At 45.1% G+C, this 20701-nt stretch overlaps 1 protein-coding gene across 7 annotated transcripts in view; it reads left to right on the forward strand.

The window, feature by feature from the left end:
- Positions 1 to 20701, forward strand: part of LOC137562723 (potassium channel subfamily T member 2-like) — a 413123-nt gene that overhangs the window by 317881 nt on the left and 74541 nt on the right. For all 7 annotated transcript variants that reach the window (XM_068274345.1, XM_068274348.1, XM_068274349.1 and 4 more), the window contains 2 exons: positions 12826 to 13061; positions 16415 to 16631. In XM_068274345.1, the coding sequence (XP_068130446.1) occupies positions 12826 to 13061; positions 16415 to 16631 (453 nt within the window). The remainder of the gene's footprint in view (positions 1 to 12825; positions 13062 to 16414; positions 16632 to 20701) is intronic.

Genomic DNA, 20701 nt, shown 5'->3' on the forward strand with positions numbered 1-20701 from the left:
GCTTGTATGATGTGTGTCATACTAGCAATGCATGCAATGTATACATACAGTGAGCATGCACGGTGTGTTGCTTGCGTAAACACACACATCAGTTTTCCGCCCTTTCGTGATATCAGGGCCCATATTACAGGTAGTGATCACCATCATATTGTAGAAGGGTCCAGCACTGTGGCAAAGTTCAAATCTCGGCTAAAACGCTATTTGCATGAAAGTTGTACACTCACCTGAAGGATTATTAGGAACACCTGTTCAATTTCTCATTAATGCAATTATCTAATCAACCACTCACATGGCAGTTGATTCAATGCAATTAGGGGTGTGGTCCTGGTCAAGACAATCTCCTGAACTCCAAACTGAATGTCAGAATGGGACAGAAAGGTGATTTAAGCAATTTTGAGCGTGGCATGGTTGTTGGTGCCAGTATTTCACAATCTGCTCTGTTACTGGGATTTTCACACACAACCATTTATAGGGTTTACAAAGAATGGTGTGAAAAGGGAAAAACATCCAGTATGCGGTAGTGTTGTGGGCGAAAATGCCTTGTTGATGCTAGAGGTCAGAGGAGAATGGTCCGACTGATTCAAGCTGATAGAAGAGCAAAGTTGACTGAAATAACCACTCATTACAACCGAGGTATGCAGCAAAGCATTTGTGAAGCCACAACACGCACAACCTTGGGCTACAACAGCAGACTACAATGGGCTACAACAGCAGAAGACCCCTACAATTTGCATGAACTCACCAAAATTGGACGGTTGAAGACTGGAAAAATGTTGCCTGGTCAGATGAGTCTCGATAGAGTCAGAATTTGGCGTAAACAGAATGAGAACATGGATACATCATGCCTTGTTACCACTATGCAGGCTGGTGGTGGTGTAATGGTGTGGGGGATGAGCATCGTTTAAATGCCACGGGCTACCTGAGCATTGTTTCTGACCATGTCCATCCCTTCATGACCACCATGTACCCATCCTCTGATGGCTACTTCCAGCAGGATAATGCACCATGTCACACAGCTCGAATCATTTCAAATTGGTTTCTTGAACATGACAATGAGTTCACTGTACTACAATGGCCCCCACAGTCACCAAATCTCAACCCAGTAGAGCATCTTTGGGATGTGATGGAACGGGAGCTTCGTGTCCTGGATGTGCATCCCACACAAATCTCCATCAACTGCAAGATGCTATCCTATCAATATGGGCCAACATTTCTAAAGAATGCTTTCAGCACCATGTTGAATCAATGCCACGTAGAATTAAGGCAGTTCTGAAGGCGAAAGGGGGTAAAACCCGTATTAATATGGTGTTCCTAATAATCCTTTAGGTGAGTGTATGTTCTACACAGGTGCTTGGGTTTCCTTACACATCCTTACACGTACCAAAATCTGATAGCTTTTATTGTTGTTATTTTTTTTATTTATGTAGCGTCAACATAGCTTTCCCCCATAATTTGCATACTTGCCTCAGTATTAGAAAGCCTCTGGATGGCCCAGAGTCATCCTGCTTAACCCACACCGTTACAATGTAGGGTTCCTCCAAACTTATTTGAATACGTTTGTTCCACCTGTGGATGAGCACATCCTGACTGGGTATGTTAACTCACCTCTCCAGGGATATATGCAGGGCACATCTTCTTCCTCCACCATCTCATTGGTAATAGTGCCCCCTGTGATGACGTGACACTTTACTTCATCACAATGGGCATGGCTACCAAAGAGATAGGATGCCTAGGGGGAGGAAGAAAATTGGGCTGCGCGTGGATCTCAGGAGAGGTGGGTTGCTGGCGCCCTCTCTCACCACAAAGAAGGGGGGGCTCTCTGGCAACCTATCCTAGAGGGCAGGAAGGGTGGGGTGTTCTGGTCACCTGTATTAAGATGGCTCTCCAGGGCTACTTATAAAACTGGGCGGGGCGGGGCTCTCTGGCAACCTATACTGGGGGCCTTAAAAAACGTAATTAGACTGGCTTTTAGGACGCTTCAGTTGTAGTTTAAATTGTGAGCCCCTCCTAGCATCAGTTACGGGACATGAACTGAAGCATTGTGTAATTTGTGCCAGTGCTATATAAAATCATAATAACAATGAAAGAATAGTACATGCCCCATTCATTATGCAGAAGACAGAAAGCATAGAAACAGGACATTAGCTGTCACTGCAGGTACAGGTCACTGGGCTTGCTTTATTATTATAACGCCGTGCACAGCTACAATGAGCCACAACTGGGGAAACTATTCTTATTGTGGTGCTAAAGAAAGGAAATGTTCTGTAAGGCACCAGTGACACGCTGTCACATCTCCAGGATTTACCAGCCCAGCCATGGCCTTTACTGCAGACTTCTATGCCCAAGGCAGTGGCTACAGAGATGGCTGCCTTTCAAACAGGAACAACATGAACAAGTAAAATGCTTTTAAGGCATCACAGCAACCTCAGAAATATAACTACTTACATTTACACTGTTTTTCTTTTATTAAAAAAAACCTAAAATATCAGCTCCTCTCCTGGGAGGCCTCAACACCGTAACCCGTCATGCAGGCTGAGTGACCTAGAGGGAGGAGCCACTGTGTGTAGAGAGGTTTCCCTTTGACACATAATAAACACACGTGCCTTTCACCATCCATACCAACTCTACTCCTTCCCCCCTACACACACACACACATGCACACACACACACTACACTACACACACACACACATATGTGTACACACACACACACACACACACACACACAAACAGATACACACACACACACACACGTACACACACAAACATATGTAAACACACACACACACATATGTACACACACACACAGGCACACACTCACTCACACACGCACACAAACAGATACACACACACATACACACACACACACACTAAACTACACTACACACACACATACACATATGTACACACACACACACACACACACACACACATATGTAAACACACACACACACACATATATGTACACACACACACAGGCACACACTCACTCACACACACACTCACACACGCACACAAACAGATACACACACACATACACACACACACACACACACCTAAACACACACAATCACATAAAACCATGCACACACATATGCACACACACACACACATATGCACACACACACACACTCACACGCACACAAACAGATAAACACACACACATATGTACACACACACACATAAACATACACAATCACATAAAACCATGCACACACATAAACACACACACACACACACACGGGGTAGCAATAGGGGTTTCAGAGGTTGCGACCACATCCGGGCCCCGAAGGGCCCTCCCTCAGCTACAGTTGAAGAGAAATCGAGAGCCCAATATGGTGTAGTATGTCAAAATTGATTGGATAAATGAAACAGTGAGATGGTAATACTCACAAACATGGGTTACCACCTAGGTAACCACTCATTAGGCAGGTGAGGAGATTAGACCTGTCCTCACTCAGGATTAAGAAGTCGCTCTCTGTAGATAGGAAGAAAGGGGGTAGATCACCCCTCCACCTGGGGTGGACTCAAATATATTGGTAGGTGAACAGAGGCGCCAGAAGGATAAAAGTACATAAAATTTTTTAAAAATTGCTGGGAGGAAGTGGTGGACTCGCCTCCGTTAAAGCAGACACCAAGGACTGTAAATGTATAGATATACACATTTATTGAAAATACCCCAAAGATGCAACGCGTTTCGCGGGCACAGCCCACTTCTTCAGGCAATAAGCAGGGGATAAACAACTGTAAACAAAAGACATAGGCATAGACAAGGCAAGGCAAAGACAAGGCATAGCTATAAATGTTGCCATAAAAAGATACAAATGGATTATTATTTAGTGTAATAAGAATAGTGGTACTTGTGTATTATCCCGTCTAGCCGGACAGCTCGTCCGTTAGACAGGCTTAAAAAGTGTGCACTCTGTTTCTTTAGCAGCTGATTCGTCACAAATCAGCTACTCTGTTCTGCACAGCTTTTCTCGCTGCACAGTGTACCATCCATTAGACACAAGTGATGAAAATATCCATCCACCGCTCCTCGCCGTTTGGGTTCCCCTGCTTTTTTTGCCTGTCACCGCCTCACCGTGCTAACAGAAAATCAGCTCAGTGAGCTGATGTGTTAGATGTCCCGCCCCCTCTCCTCGTCCCCCCGAGTTTTCAAACATCCCCCCCCGCAGAGCAGAGTAGCAAAGTAGTCGTTACCAGCAGCATGTCCGTCCCCCTCCAGCACATACATGCTCTATTAGCAGAGTGTACGGCGGAAGCTTTCACTCGCCGTTCGGGTTCTCCTGCTTGCCTGTCACCGGCTCACATCTATGACGCTATGCAGTGGCGCCTCGCCACTAGAGGGCATCATAGATATGAGCCGGTGACCGGCAAGCAGGGGAACCCTAACGGCGAGGAGCAGTGAGTGAAAGCTTCCGCCGTACACTCTGCTAAATGGAGCCTGTATGTGCAGAAAAAGGGAAGGACACGCTACGCTACGGGTAACGATTACTTTGCTAATCTGCTCTGCCGGGGGATGTTTGAAAACTCGGGGGGGGGGGGGGGGGGGGACGAGGAGAGGGGGTGGGACATCTGAGATTCTGTTAGCACGGTGAGCCGGTGACAGGCAAAAAAAAAGCAGGGGAACCCGAACGGCAAGGAGCGGTGGATGGATATTTTCATCACTTGTGTGTAATGGATGTTCTGCACAGCTTTTCTCGCTGCACAGTGTACCAGAGTAGCTGATTTGTGACGAATCAGCTGCTAAAGAAACAGAGTGCACACTTTTTAAGCCTGTCTAACGGACGAGCTGTCCGGCTAGACGGGATAATACACAAGTACCAGAATAGTATTTCAAACATAGTGTTTAGTGATATGTTATAGTAGGGGGGTGATTGCAAGGAATGGGTCAGTGTAAACTACATAATGTGTATAGGGGAATGGACTAGATAACAGTGGTAAAAGGTAGTTAGTAAATCAGATTAAGTTGGTATCAAATTGACCGCTTTAGGTATATTTCAGTAGAAGGTAGGGAATGGAATAAGTTGTAGCTGGCAAGAGAGGAAAAAAAAGGCATGTGTAGTGGTTAAAAATAAAGATAAAGACTTACCAGCAATTCAGTTATAGCAAGCAGAGCACCTCTGTACTGTTGTGAGGTCGCTTGCTGCTTTAAATGTGTTAATGCTGGCAGCTCTGGCCTATCCAGAAGCTGCTCCAGTGTGGGTGGGTGGAGTCAGTGGCCATGGTGACAGAGAGTCCTCCAATCAGCTGCTGCCAGCTGTAAGGAGTAGATTGGTGTGCATGTGGTCTTACATAATATGCATGCTTTCTCTGCATGCACAGGGCGGTGTTGTCAGTGGGTGGAGTCAGTGGCCATGGTGACAGAGAATCCTCCAATCAGCTGCTGCCAGCTTTAAGGAGTAGATTGGTGTGCATGTGGTCTTACATAACATGCATGCTTTCTCTGCATGCACAGTGCGGTGTTGTCAGTGGGTGGAGTCAGTGGCCATGGGGACAGAGAGTCCTCCAATCAGTTGCTGCCAGCTGTACATAACATGCATGCTTTCTCTGCATGCACAGGGCAGTGTTTAGAAAGGGAACATGGAGCACAGTGGTGTGTTTGCTGCCATCTAGTGGTTCAAAAGAACAAGTACAGTGAAGAGACTTCAAATGTCATTATACATGCTGAAAGATAATGAAGATAAAAGCATGAACAATGTCCGACTTTTTACAATTGGTAAATAAAATAGTGTATACTTCTGAAATAATAATAATAATAATAATAATAATAATAATAATAATAAAATATATATAAAAATAATACAAACAGATACACTCACATACATACACACACACATATTCACATATACACACACACACACACAGACATTGAATTGGATGGTTTATCAGCCAAGTCGCCTGATGTATGTCTACCTTTAAGGTGCCCATAAATCTATTGATGATGGGCAGATTCAACCAAAAGGTAGATCTCTCTCTGATCGAATCTAATCAGAGAGAGATCTGTCAGCTGCCCATACACTGCTAGCAGGTTTCCTATCCATTTCAGCATGACATCTTTTGGAAATCAGACTCGTGACACTGCCTCTGGCTGCGTCCCTCCAAATGTTTTCTGTACCCCCGTCGCCCATGTATAAAGATATTTTACCCGTCCGCTGTCCACTGAGTGTACACTGTACTCTCTGCATTGGCTCCCCCATGTGGCTGCCGACGTTATAGCACTTGGGGAGCATGTGTGACATCATACACGCCCACCCATGCACTATATGCTTGTAGTCATGCGGCGCACCAATGAGGAAGTACGGCGGACACAGTGACGGACAGGTAAAGTATCTTAATGCATGGGCCCCGGGTGGGTGGGGTTAGGGGGGCACATAAAACATTTGGGGGGCAGCGCCCAGGGGATCTGTCACATTCATTCCCGATTATTGCACTGCAGCGCACCTGATTGACCACGTCGGCCGAGATTTCCCAGGATGTCCAGGTCATTACATTTGTCCAATATCGTCCCCAAAATCAGCCAAATAGTCAATTGAATTGTCAAATTTGATTATAATTACCAAATCAGATAGTCGATTGGATGCCTTCGCCAAGTCGCTAGATGTTTGGCCAACTTTATAGTTGAGGTGAAAAATAAGTAAGGTGAGATAAGCTTAGTGCATCAGCCTCTTTACAACACACAGTATATCTCCGCTATACGAGCCATCTTGTAGCTGAGTAGTGTTAAATATCATTTTCTGTATTCAATCTGCAGATGCAGCAACTTTTTATTAAAGAAACTTGCAGGAAACCATGGCAACAGTATATAGCTTAGTGCTATAGCGACTTAGAATTCTCCTCTCTCTGGACCTGTACTAGCAGAACATTACAGGGCTGCTCTGTACAATCTGATGTGCAGTGCGACCTGCGATGTCAGCCATAGCGGAGCTAGCGTAAACATGAGCGCCATCAATCACCTGCATGCAGAACATAATTATAGAAGTTACTCTTCATGCGGCTCAAAATTACCTTAACTTATGACACACACTTTTCTTACAACACAGCTCTGAGCTAAACTGAGAATCTCCTGTACTAATAAACATGCAGAGCAGGCTAATCCGACTAGGCAACCTAGGCAGTTGTCTGGGGCCTAATGGGTGTCAGAGTGCCCACCTGCCACCTTCTCCACTTCAGTTTACCAAAAGGATCACAAGGGGGCGTCAGATCAACTACCTTGCACAGGGCCCCAACACATCTCAATCCATTTCTGTAAACAAGAGGAGGATTTAAAAAGAGACATAATATTTCTACGGACTGCGAGGACAGCGATTCCTATGTTTTTCAGTGGAAAATCATTTGTTTTTTTAAGTTTTCAAGAATTTAGCTGTATAATTTCTATTTTGAACACATCCCTGGTGTAAATTGGAAATCCCTGAATTTACTTAAAGGACAACCGAGGTGACATGTGACATGATGAGATAGACATGTGTATGTACAGTGAGAAGTACACAAACAACTAGGCTGTGTTCCTTTTTTTCTTACTCTGCCTGAAAGAGTTAAACATCAGGTATGCAAGTGACAGTTTCTATCTGGGTTGGGCCATAACTTTCCTGTCATTAAATGGCTTCCTGGAGCAGGAAAGAGATAAAAAGGGTCAATAATTCATAGGTTTGAGCTATGGCATTCTTCAATGAATGTGTCATTGAGCAGAGACAACGCAACAGTAACAACTTAAAAACTAGATTTAAAACTAGATTTAAATATAAAATAAAACTGTGGGATATCTAAAAAAAGAGTAATTTTTAGGAGAAGGAGGATCGATACAATTGTTTATCTTATCAGTTTATTTTCACCTTGGATGTCCTTTAAGCTCAGGGATCTAATGGCCCCCCTCCAACCCCTATACAGGTCCCTGGTGTCTAGTGGCTCTTCCTCCCCTATACAGTTCCCTGGTATGTAGTGCTTCCCCCCTTCCTCCCCCATATGGCTTCCCTGGTGTTCTAGGGCTTCACCTCCAGTATAGCTTCCCTGGTGGTCTAGAGTGGGTTAAACATAATGCAAAATCGGGAAACCCCTCGAGGGCCAAATATAATGGCTCTGAGGGCCAGATTTGGGCCGCGGGCCGGAGTTTGATGTGCGTGCTTTAGCAGTGGCATAGCTAAGTAGCTGTGGGCCCTGATGCAAGTTTTACATTGAGCCCCCCCACGCACTCTATACATAGCAATTGATACAGCGCACTAAAACCTGCCAACGGCAACTACAGGGTCAGGGGTGCAAGAAGGGGATGGGGAGCAGTTTGTTAATGATTACCGCTATCCAAAGTATCTATAGAAGTGAATACTATGAGCACAGGACCAATAGATAGCTAATACTACAGTTGAGGGAGATCCCCTTGGGGCCCCTCTGGTCCAAGGGCCCCGATGCGGTTGCTACCACTACACCCCCTATTGCTACGCCCCTGTGCTTTAGCTAAACATCATTCCTGAACAGAACACCATGGCTCATGCCATTCTACTGGAGCTCTTAGACTTAATCAGATGGTATTTTGAGATGACATCCAGTGGATATGTGGCTAATATTTGGGCCTATGATCTGAATGTGAAACTTTTCCTAATATATTAAACTGTGACATTCATGAAACAAGTTAGGTCCACGAACCTGTTAAGCCGGGATTACTCCCAAAGAAGTGAACAATACCTTTATTAAAGTGTACCCGAGGCGATATGTGACATGATCAGATAAACATGTGTATGTACAGTACAAAACATTAATAACCAGGCTGTTTTACTTGTTTTATTTTGCTGCCTGAAAGAGTTAATTTTTAGGCATGTAAGTGACAGCTTCTGTCTTGTCCGGTAGCTTCTTGGCAATATAGTAAACATCATCGATAAGCAAGTTACAGCCATAAAAGTTTTCCTGGCAGAATCCAACTTCTGAGAGCAGAGGGAGATAACATACATGAACTATTGACCTTTTTATAACTCTGGGACACTAAATAGGCTACCACTGTTTAGAGACCGTAAAAAAGTCAACCTACTTTGTAAATGTGTAAATATAAAAGAAAACCACGAGATAACTAAAAAAAGGTCATTTTTAGGAGTAGGAGGATAAATACAATTGTTTATCCCAGTTGAAAGAAAGGGGTTGCTGAACATGGATGATACACATGGAAGAGGGGGCTGCACATGGATTGGGAGGGGCACTGTGGCCCCTTCATACTTGGCCTACGGGTGGAAAAAGTATAAATCCAGCCTTGCCTGTATTGCCATTGTTTTTAAAGAACAAATGAGAATTACGGGGGGGGGGGGGGGGGGGGGGAGTTGATTAATAGTCCTTGATAACAACGTGGGACACTGCGCTCCCACCTAAAATGTAACATTACTTTGCATGGGATTTTCCTTTGATTCCTTTTGGCTACATGAATGTCAGTCCTAATGCAAATTTTGATTGCGGAAAAACGCATGTGGACTTGTCAAATGTGACCCCATGACTTACAGTTACAGTGCATGGCAGACAGGGCCTCTTGTTAATGGTTTGTGTAAGCTGTGACAGCTTTATCCTCTGTATACCTACTGCTGCCAAGGATCGGAGCATACGTGGTTATATATATTTATATACTATAGTTTCTAGAAGACAAAGGTTTAATGCACTTGTCAGATTTCTGCAAAAGCGGAAGCCCAAAGGAAAGACATCTGATTCTCAGTAGATATCTTCCACCAGCTATTCCTCTTGTCCAGTGTTTAGCTGCTTCTCCAGTTTCAGTACAGCCCCAGTGCTATACGTGTCACTGACAGATTACTCTCCTAGCCATACAGAGTAGTCTATCTGACAGATTACTCTCCTAGCCATACAGAGTAGTGTATCTGACAGATTACTCTCCTGGCCATACAGAGTAGTCTATCTGACAGATTACTCTCCTAGCCATACAGAGTAGTCTATCTGACAGATTACTCTCCTAGCCATACAGAGTAGTGTATCTGACAGATTACTCTCCTAGCCATACAGAGTAGTGTATCTGACAGATTACTCTCCTAGCCATACAGAGTAGTCTATCTGACAGATTACTCTCCTAGCCATACAGAGTAGTGTATCTGACAGATTACTCTCCTAGCCATACAGAGTAGTCTATCTGACAGATTACTCTCCTAGCCATACAGAGTAGTCTATCTGACAGATTACTCTCCTAGCTATACAGAGTAGTGTATCTGACTGATTACTCTCCTAGCCATACAGAGTAGTCTATCTGACAGATTACTCTCCTAGCCATACAGAGTAGTGTATCTGATAGATTACTCTCCTAGCCATACAGAGTAGTCTATCTGACAGATTACTCTCCTGGCCATACAGAGTAGTGTATCTGACAGATTACTCTCCTAGCCATACAGAGTAGTCTATCAGAGATTTCTGTGAAATATATATAAGACAGGTATAAAGTGTACCTGTGGCTTCAAACTTAAACCTCAACTCCAGCATATTACAAACGCTGTCCCATTTAAAGTGACACTGAAGTGAAAATAAAAGTATGAGGTAATGAATTGTATGTGTAGTACAAATAATTAATAGAATATTAGTAGCAAAGAAAAGAGTCTCATTTAGTTATATAGCTTTTTTTTTATTTTTTATAACATTGCATCATTCTGCCATATTTGCAGTTTAGAATCCACACTCTGTATTTTAAGCTGTAAAACAAAGCAGGAATAACGACCTTTTGAATTTTACTGCAGTAAAACCTTAACATTTAAAGAGACACAGAAGCAAAAAAAAATTATGATATAATGAATTGGTTGTGTAGTACAGATAATTACTATAGAACATTGGTAGCAAAAAAAAATTCTCATATTTTTATTTTCAGTTATACAGCTTTTTTTATTTTTATACCATTGCATCATTCTCTAATATTTGCAGTTTACACACTACTCAGCATTCTAAATGTTTTTACAGAACAGGCCAGTGAACTTTTGACCTGTCCTGAACTGTTCTCTGCAAGAGAAAAAACAATACAGTTCAGATAACAGCCTTCAGAACACAAAGCTCTCTGCGACTTTGAAAGTTGTGGAGCTCAATGGCTATTTGCATAGATAACAACTGGAGTTTCTTAACTCTTCCTGTACTAGTACTAGAAATAACAGAAGACTTATATCTCTGCTCCTAATGTTTTATTTCTTAGCTGTACTACACATAAAAATCATTATATCATCATTTTTTTTCACTTTTGAGTCTTTTTAAGGGAGAGGTAATATCACCTCTATCATTGAATCGTAGTGTACATATAATAGGATGCACATGATGTGAACTGGCCAGAATGCATATGAGTCTGGTAGGAGGAGTCTCACCCTCCACCCCACCAGTAAGGTTATCCTATGCAAAGCAATGGCCAAAGTGTGGTACTCAGTTGCCATTGACAATACACAATTCAGTTAATCACACACAACAGATTCAAGATAAGCTGTGCTGGATTCAGGAACCAGAGGTTAGTAATTTCTCCCCTTAGTCCTAAACATAATCACCCAAACTCACCTTTCCCCCATATAATATTATGAACACCTACAATCGCAAAATCTCAACATGTTTCGCCTAAATATAAAAAAGGCTTTGTCAGGAAAAATAATAAATAAAGTGCAGTGCTAATGTGCTGCAACATAATGACACTCTAGCAGCCCAAGTCAGAGCTATGTTGTAGCACATTAGCACTGCACTTTATTTGAGGATGAAGATGTGGAGCACAGATTATCTGAGCAGCACACCTGCCAGGACAGGAGAGTTACTATGCTGCCAATAGTGGTGCAGGGGCCCTGGGGAGCACAAGTGGGGAGGGACCTGGGGGGGCTGGCAGAGCTCAGGGCCTCTGGATCTGAATTTGCTGAAGGGGGAGAAGTGAAGGTGTCTAGGGCCCTGCAAGTTACTTTTGCCCTGGGGGCCCCATTGTAGTTTGAGCCGGCCCTGGCTGGATCTTCAGTATTTAATCACCAATCCTTTCCTGAAGAAGTAGCCTATATCTACGAAACACAGAGTGACTATATATTACATAATATTTCATAGTATGCATCATTATTCAAATCTTTATAGCTCACATGAAAGTAAACTTCTAACAAGTGGATTGATTAAGCAATGTAATTTAATACTGATGCATATCGAATCCTGTTGGCTCTTTCTTATCTTATCTGTTATTGTGGATAAATCTTGCACAACAACAAATCTATTCTGTCTGTTCCAGGCTTTTTAATCTTGTAGCCTTTTTTTAATCTTGGTTATTAATAAGGTATGTGATTTTATCCAGACACCGCTGCTGTAAGGTATCGTAAGTGAGCCATGGTCCTGTTTATTGTTTATACAATTCATTTCCATATAAATCCTTAGGGCTTTTTGCAAGCGCATAGTTGGTTCCTTTATGAGTCACCTATGCCCAATTTCTTTTGATACGTACTTTACAATATTAAACTAAAAACAACAACAAACAAATTCATACAAAGCAATCAATATCAAAGCCAAATCGGAAATGAAATGTTTTTTTTTTCCTTTTGTGAAACACAGTGCCACCAGCAGGAGAAATGTGGTAATGCAGGGACATAATACCAGCCTTCAAACTTTATTGCCCTTGCATCATGAAAAACAATGAATTCCCACAGCTTTATTGATCTTGCAGATCATTTTTTTCTAAAAGAACTGTTCTTCCTACCCACGGAAAAGTAATTCGTTTAACTCTTAGATTCTCCCACTCTGCACTAAGAAAACACATGGGAGAATCTGATTGGTTGTAAAGGGATTTTTTTTCTTTGCTCAGAAATGAAGACAGTCTCATGTGTTTATATTTTATTGATTTGTTTTTATATCTCGCCATGTCTAGATACGGCGTTTGCCTTATCGGGGTTTGCCGGGAGGATAAAGCCAACATCCTTCTGAATCCGGGTCCTTGCCACATAATGTCATCGGGCGACACTTGTTTCTACATCAACATCTCCAAGGAGGAGAACTCCGCCTTCAGCTTTAAGGAGCACGAGCACATGCAAAGATCGGGAGGAAACAGATCGGCTTACCATGGCCTGACCAGGCTGCCCGTGCACAGTATCATAGCCAGTATGGGTACGTATGTGTGTGTGGGTGTGACATCCACTATGGGTATGTGTGTGTGTGTGTGTGTGTGTGTGTGTGTGTGTGTGTGTGTGTGTGTGTGTGTGTGTGTGTGTGTGTGTGTGTGTGTGTGTGTGGTGTGTGTGGTGTGTGTGGTGTGTGTGGTGTGTGTGTGTGTGTGTGTGTGTGTGTGTGTGTGTGTGTGTGTGTGTGTGTGTGTGTGTGTGCGCGTGTACGTGTGTGTGTGTGTGTATGTGTGTGTGTGCGTGTACGTGTGCGTGTGTGTGTGTGTGTGTGTACGTGTGTGTGTGTGTGTGTACGTGTGTGTGTGTGTGTGTGTGTGTGCGTGCGTGCGTGCGTGCGTGTGTGTGTGTGTGTGTGTGTACGTGTGTGTGTGTACGTGTGTGTGTGTGTGTGTGTGTGTGTGTGTGTGTGTGTGCGCGCACGTGTGTCATAACCATTATGAAAGGGAGGTCCGCAGGAACTTACATTTATTGTTCCATCATCATACACATCCAACTGTATTGCCAAAGATCGTTTCAGGGCCATGCAGGGTGGCCTTTGTGAAGGCACAGTACTTTGCCTTGACAAAGGGGACCCTGCATGTCTCCAAAACGATGGTTGGCAATACAGTTAGATGTGTATGGTGATGGAACAATAAATGCGAGTGTGAACCTCCCTTTGTTACTCTGGATTACATCAGCCACTTGGTCCAGTACCCCCAAAACAGGTGAACATGATGTGCGATTCATTGGACTTTTCATTCATAGCGAGTATGGGGAATGTACATATGTACACATGTGTCATATGCCAGTATGGGTACGTATGTCTATATGTGTGAGTGTCATAGCCAGTATGGGGAAATGTGTGTGTGTGTGTGTGTGTGTGTCATAGCCAGTATGGGGAAATGTGTGTGTGTGTGTGTGTGTGTGTGTGTGTGTGTCATAGCCAGTATGTGTATGTATGTCTATGTGTGTGTCATAGGCAGTATGGATTCATATGTGTGTGTATGCATCATAGTCAGTATGAAAATGTATACATGTGTGTGCATGTCATAGCCAGTATGATCAGGGCCACCATCAGAAATTTTGGGATCCCTCACACATCATCAGGCCTGGCCCCCACCAGGCACACCCATTGGTTGCTGTGCCCACCCACTAGCCACCCCACCCCTGTGTCCGTGCGCAAAGTGTGCTGTGGCAAAAAATGTGCATGGCTCCGACACTGAGGAAAGCACCATGCACAGCGTGATGCGGCAAAAAGTAATTGTGACCATGGCATGTTGTGGGTGGAGCCAAATACTAGTTAAATACAGGTAGTCCCCGTTAAACAAATGAGATAGGGACTTGTATGTCCGTTCTTGTCCTTTATCCGTTCTCTTTTGTCCCCTCTTTTCTTCCTGTGCCTCTTTTGTCCCCCTCTGTCTCATCTCAGTTTGTGCCTCTTTTGTGTCCCTCTATGTGACCTCATGTTCCAGTCTCATCGCTTTTATCGCTGTGCCTCTTTTGTCCGCCTCTGTTCCCCCTTGCCTCTTTTATCCCCATGTTTCCTCTTGTCCCCTTCTGTCTCAGCTCATCCCCCTGCCTTAGCCAGGTATAGGTGCCTCCAGTATAGGTATCCAGGCATAGGTGGCCCCAGTATAGGTAGCCAGGTATAGGTGCCTCCAGTATAGGTGTCCAGGTATAGGTGCCCCCAGTATAGGTGTCCAGGTATAGGTGCCTCCAGTATAGGTGTCCAGGTATAGGTGCCCCCAGTATAGGTAGCCAGGTATAGGTGCCTCCAGTATAGGTATCCAGGCATAGGTGGCCCCAGTATAGGTAGCCAAGTATAGGTTCCCCCAGTATAAGTAGCCAGCTATAGGTGGTGCCCCAATATAAGTAGCCAGCTATAGGTGGTGCCCCAGTATAGGTACCCTGGTATAGCTGGTGCCCCAGTATAGGCTAGCAAGATACAGGTGCCCCAGTATAGGTATTCAAGGTGGTGCCCCAGTATAGGTAGCCTGGTATAGTTGCCTATGTAGCCTTGTATGGGTGGTGCACCAGTATAGGTCAGCCAAGTACAGGTGTCCCCAGTATAGGTAGCAAGCTATAGGCACCCCAGTATAAGTAGCCAAGTATAGGTTATGCCCCAGTATAGGTAGCCAGGTATAGGTTCCCCCAGTATAAGTAGCCAAGTATAGGTGGTGTCCCAGTATATGTAGCCTGGTATAGTTGCCCCCAGTATAGGTAGCCTTGTATGGGTGGTGCCCCAGTATAGGTAGCCTGGTATAGTTGCCCCCAGTATAGGTAGCCTTGTATGGGTGGTGCACCAGTAAAGGTCAGCCAAGTACAGGTGTCCCCAGTATAGATAGCAAGCTATAGGCACCCCAGTATAAGTAGCCAAGTATAGGTGGTGTCCCAGTATAGGTAGAAAAGTATAGATGGTGCCCCAGTATAGGTAGCTAGGTATAGGTGGTTCCAGCCCCAGTATAGGTAGCCAGGTATAGGTGGTGGCCCAGTATGGGTAGCCTGTAGCCAGATATAGGTGGTGTCCCAGTATAGAAAGTCCGCTGTAGCGGACTCACTCATCTGCTCCCCACTTTCAATAGCTGATGTCACTCTTCTCTCAGTGCTGGAATGCGGTGTGCTGGTTAGTGAGCCACAGTCCCGCAGCCAGCACATGCAGCCCTTCCAGTGCTTTGGGGGGGCACAGGGCCCCCAGAAGCCCTAGGCCCCTCACTGCAGTGTCAGTTGTCCCCCCCTGATGGCTGCCCTGAGTATGATCACTGGTGTGTATATCTTAGGGTACGTGTGTGTGTGTGTGTGTGTGTGTGTGTGTCATGTCATGTCACACACCTGAAACAAGCATGCAGCTAATCCAGTCAGACTTCAGTCAGAAACATTTGATCTGCATGCTTGTTCAGGGCCTGTGAATTAGAGGCAGATATTCAGCAGGACAGCCAGGTAATGTGCATTGTTTAAAGGAAATAAATATGCCAGCCCCCATATTTCTTTCACCAGTGGCATAGCAATAGAGTATGCAGAGGTTGTGACCCCTGGACCAGAGGGGCCCAAAGGGGCCCTCCTTCTTCCATCTTATTAGCTTTTCATTGGTGCTATGCTGGTAATGATCACCTCTGTATGTGCATTTCATAGTGGTAATCCTTAACAGTTTCCTTACTCTGATCAAACCTCTCGGACACTGCAGCTGTCCTTGGTAGGTTCTGGGGCTCCATATTAATACAGTGGTTGGGGCCCCATGTAAAACCTGCACTGGGGCCCCAAGCTCCTTTATTACGCCACTGCCTCTTACTTCAGGTGCCCTTTAATGCTTCAATCAACTCTTGCCAATGTTCTTTTATACAACTTTCCTTTTTTCTCCCATAGGCACAGTGGCCATCGATCTTCAGGGCTCCAGAAGCCCAGAGAGTGTTGATGGTAACTTGCTGAGCCCTCCAGCCGACTCCACCCACAGAAGGAAACACAGCATTGATCCTGTACCTGATCTTATTGATGGTGACACCAACACAAGCTTTGACCTTCTGAGTGACCAGTCCGAGGATGAGATCAGCCAATCAGATGAAGAACTGGCCTCATTCAATGAGTACGTCATGTAAAGTTAGTAGAGAGAAATGAGGAATTTTTCCTTGGTGTGCTTAAAAGCCAACTCTACCACAATACCGATTCTGATACCGTTTTCATTGGGCTTATCAGATGAATCATATGCCTCTTATATGTCTAGGTGACTCCACTGGTGAGATATCATTCCAGTTAGAATTCTCAGTTCTACCTTGGTGCCATAGCCAAAGGACTGGATCTACCACACTACCATATGGGGCAATCTAGGCAATAGCCCCAGGGCCATGAGCTGTCTGCCGCCCCTGCAGAATTTCCAGCAGTGTAGCGACTCACCTGTCCTTGCTGGTGTGCTAATCCATTTCTCCATGTGTTCCTGTATTCCTTCCCACTGGCCGCACCTTTTCAGTGACCTGGTGGCATATTAAAAACATGCACCAGGTCACTGAGGGTAGGCACACTTGTGGTGATGAAGATGGGAACACACAGAGCTACGGACTTGGAGGAGCATGCCAACCAAGACAAGTGAGCCCTTACGGTGCTGAGAACTTTTCAGGAGCCCCATGAACCACAATAAAGTTGGGCGGAGGGAGACTGGGGGGTCCAGCAGCCAGACCGGAGGCCCTAAGGGTTGGTAGGGGAACTTGGTATCAAAAAATGGCCCCTAATGACGCTTGGGGGGATCTGTCATAGGGGCCCCCAAGTTATGGTGCCCCACCGTAACCAACCCTGCATAACTATTTTTAAAGCACCACCCCACATGTAACTGTTTTCCTAGTTTCAGTGCTTGTTTTTGTTTATAGATAATTTCCTTAAAAAGCTAAAGTCAAATAATATGAAAAGTCAGGAGGTCAGGAGCCCAGACTAACCACATCCTGCTTTATTGACTGATGGTGCTATAGGCTGCAGTTTTCTTAGACAGATTAAAACTGTGCCTTCCCCCTTGCAGTCTACAAAGTGAAGATCTGAAATCTGGTATAAGTAGTAGCCACACCCACACAGCCTGAAAGCTGTGTTGTTAAATGCTGTGCTTCTATTCAAGTGATTAGAGATTAGTGTATGGATTTTTAGCTACCAAACCTTCATTTCACACAGAAAATACTGTATATCACCCTGGATAGGCTGAATTTTTGACATCCAAAGTTTGGGTGTAAAGTGGGTGGGGTTGACCTATCCGCTGTGATATACCTCGAGTGACGTGTATAGCGCAGCGCAGGTGATGTGTGTTGGAGCGTGCTGCAGAAGGTCTAGCTACCTGCCCTCACTCTGCCTTACAGAGTGACCGATCGTACGCGCCCGCGCTCGTTCTCTCCTACTTGTTGTGATAAGTAGTGATAAAGTTATGAATTGGAGGAGCTCTGAGATGATGCATAAGGTGAAACCACATTGGGGGCTAAAGTGGTTTACGCACCACGACCTGCATTCCATGCGATGGGAGCGCATGCACGAAATAGTGTTCATGCATGCGTTCTGTAGTGTGAATGAGTTCTTAGACAATATTTTTTAGATCTGCAGGTGGGCCCTTAAACTACATTATGGCAGTACAGTTCCCCAGTGGAGACTCCATAAATGCAATAGCTGGGTAAAACGGCTGTTAGATAGTGACACCATCAGTATAGTCTCATGGGAGGGGGGCGGAGATGAAGAATTGTCAGAGAGTCCACAAGAGATCTAAGAAGAGAACACGCAGCCCAACCCACCACTGCCCGACAAAACCCACGTCTTGGTGGAGTAGACCTTTAAGCTGCCATTATGCAGGATGACAAAAAGATATGTAGATTTGTTTATCTTACTGTATGAGCAGACAGATGGTGTAGCGGTGCTTGTGCTCTGAAATGAGCAGGGAAAGGCTTGGGGGACTGCTTTGTTGCCATGCTGAAAAAAGGAGGCATTGAACAAGCATGGCACACATCATGAATCTCTCCTCACAGCGATTGTTCAGCCTCGGGATCGCAGCACAAATAGACGTGCTGAGATAGCAGTGGGGCACCCTGTGGCAGTCCGGCTGCAGTATTAATTACATCACACCGTAATGTGGCTGGGCGACATAAGTGAGATTAATTTCTTTCAATTAATGGATTTAACTCGTTGCAAGCATTTGCAGTACACAGATTTAATATATGGCAGCTGTCAAAACTGCCAGGTGTTCAATCTCTTTGTCTCAAGCATCTTATATCGCTTGTTTGGCCCAGGACTGAAGCCGCGTACACAGGATCAGGGCTCGATTTCTGGAAAGGCTACTAAGGCCTGAGCCTTCGGCCGCAGCAGCTCAAAGGGCACCTGGAAATGAAATAGGGGTCGCTGCAAATGGAAGAGAAGGCTGTAAATGGCTTCCCACTAAAAAAGGGAAGCTGATGTCCAAGGGAGCTGTACCACAGTTCTCTTGGACATCATCTTCCCCTTTTCATGTATTTCTCCCCACTTGCAGCCTTTTCTTCCATATGTAGCAACCCTTATTTCATTTCCAGTTGCTCTTTGAGTTGCTGCCGCCCAAGTGCTGGGCCTTTGCGGCCTTTCTGCACACGGATATTAAACATGGAAGAGGGGGCTGCACATGGAATGGAAGGGATGCTGCTGCACTTGGAAGGGGAGCACCAACATACTTGACCTAGGGGCATAAAAAGTGTAAATCCGACCTTGCACAAGCTAGATCCTTGGCTGAGGTGGGTGTATGGCTGCACCGATGCCTCTCCAAGGGATCCAGAAGGTCTGTGGGCAGGGATCTAAATTTGCCGCTTGGGCTACCTATTACTCCAGACTAGAGTGCGTCGGGAAAATGTCTATAAGCCCCTAGTCTCTGAAAGTTAGACAAAATGAAAATTCCTCTAATATTATTTAATGCACAGCCACCAGTAGTAACTGGCTTGTTACTCACGTATTAGCCCGATTCGGCATGAACAGCTAGTCCATCCCCTCTCCCCTCACTCATCTCTCCTCTGCCTAACACTAACATCCCCCCTCCAATGCCTAACACTATCCACCCCTCTCCTCTGCCTAACACTAACCTTGCCTCTTATATGCCTAACACTAACTGCTCCTCTGCCTAACACTAACCTCCCGACTCCAATGCCTAACACTATCCACCCCTCTCCTCTGCCTAATACTAACCTTGCCTCTCATATGCCTAACACTAACTGCTCCTCTGCATAATACTAACCTTGCCTCTCATATGCTTAACACTAACTGCTCCTCTGCCTAACACTAACCTCCCCCCTCCAATGCCTAACACTATCCACCCCTCTCCTCTGCCTAACACTAATCTCCCCCTCTCCTCTGCCTAACTGACTAACCTCCCCTCCGCCGCAGATGCCTAACACTAACCTGCGCTCTCAGATGCATAACACTAACATCCTCTCTCCTATGTCTAACAGTAACCTCTCCTCTGCCTAACACCAGCCTACCCTCTCCTCTGCCTAACACCAGCCTACCCTCTCCGATGCCTAACCCTAACCTACCCTCTCCTTTACCTAACACTAACCTTTCCTCTGCCTAACCTCACCTTCCCTCTTCGATGTCTAACACTAACCTTCCCTCTCCTCTGTCTAATACTAACCTCCCCTCTCCTCTGCCTAAACTTAACCTATCCTCTTTGATGCCTAACACTAACCTACCCTCTCTAATGCCTAACTCCCCTCTCCTGTATCTCACACTAGTAACCACCCCCCTCTATACCACAGTGGCCAGCAGTGGAATACTCTCACCTGATCTGTAGGCTGGTAAACCTGTATGGGTGAACCAGCATGTGAGCTTTGTTGCTCTCTGCCTGGGACTTGATATAGGGGTAGATGTCCTCTGTCAGTGTGAGGTCCTGGTGGAATGGCCGTCTTGCTGGTCCTTGTAGTCCCTCAGATTGAAGCAGTTGAATGGAGATAAAGGCTAGTTTTGTAGGAGGAGCAGTGAAGTTAACGTGGGACTGCTAATGGTATGGATTGCCAGGAATAAGTGTCGGCATGCTTTGCCTGTGAGTAGGATAGTTAATTTACGTGGTATCTCCCCTGCTTCATCAGGCTTCATAATGCGTGACATTAACCTCTCTTCTCCGATGCCTAACTAACACTAACCTCTCCAATGCCTAACACTAACCTTACCACTCCAATG

The sequence above is a fragment of the Hyperolius riggenbachi genome, chromosome 3 (assembly GCF_040937935.1).
Source record: "Hyperolius riggenbachi isolate aHypRig1 chromosome 3, aHypRig1.pri, whole genome shotgun sequence".
In the NCBI taxonomy this organism is placed as follows: domain Eukaryota; kingdom Metazoa; phylum Chordata; class Amphibia; order Anura; family Hyperoliidae; genus Hyperolius; species Hyperolius riggenbachi.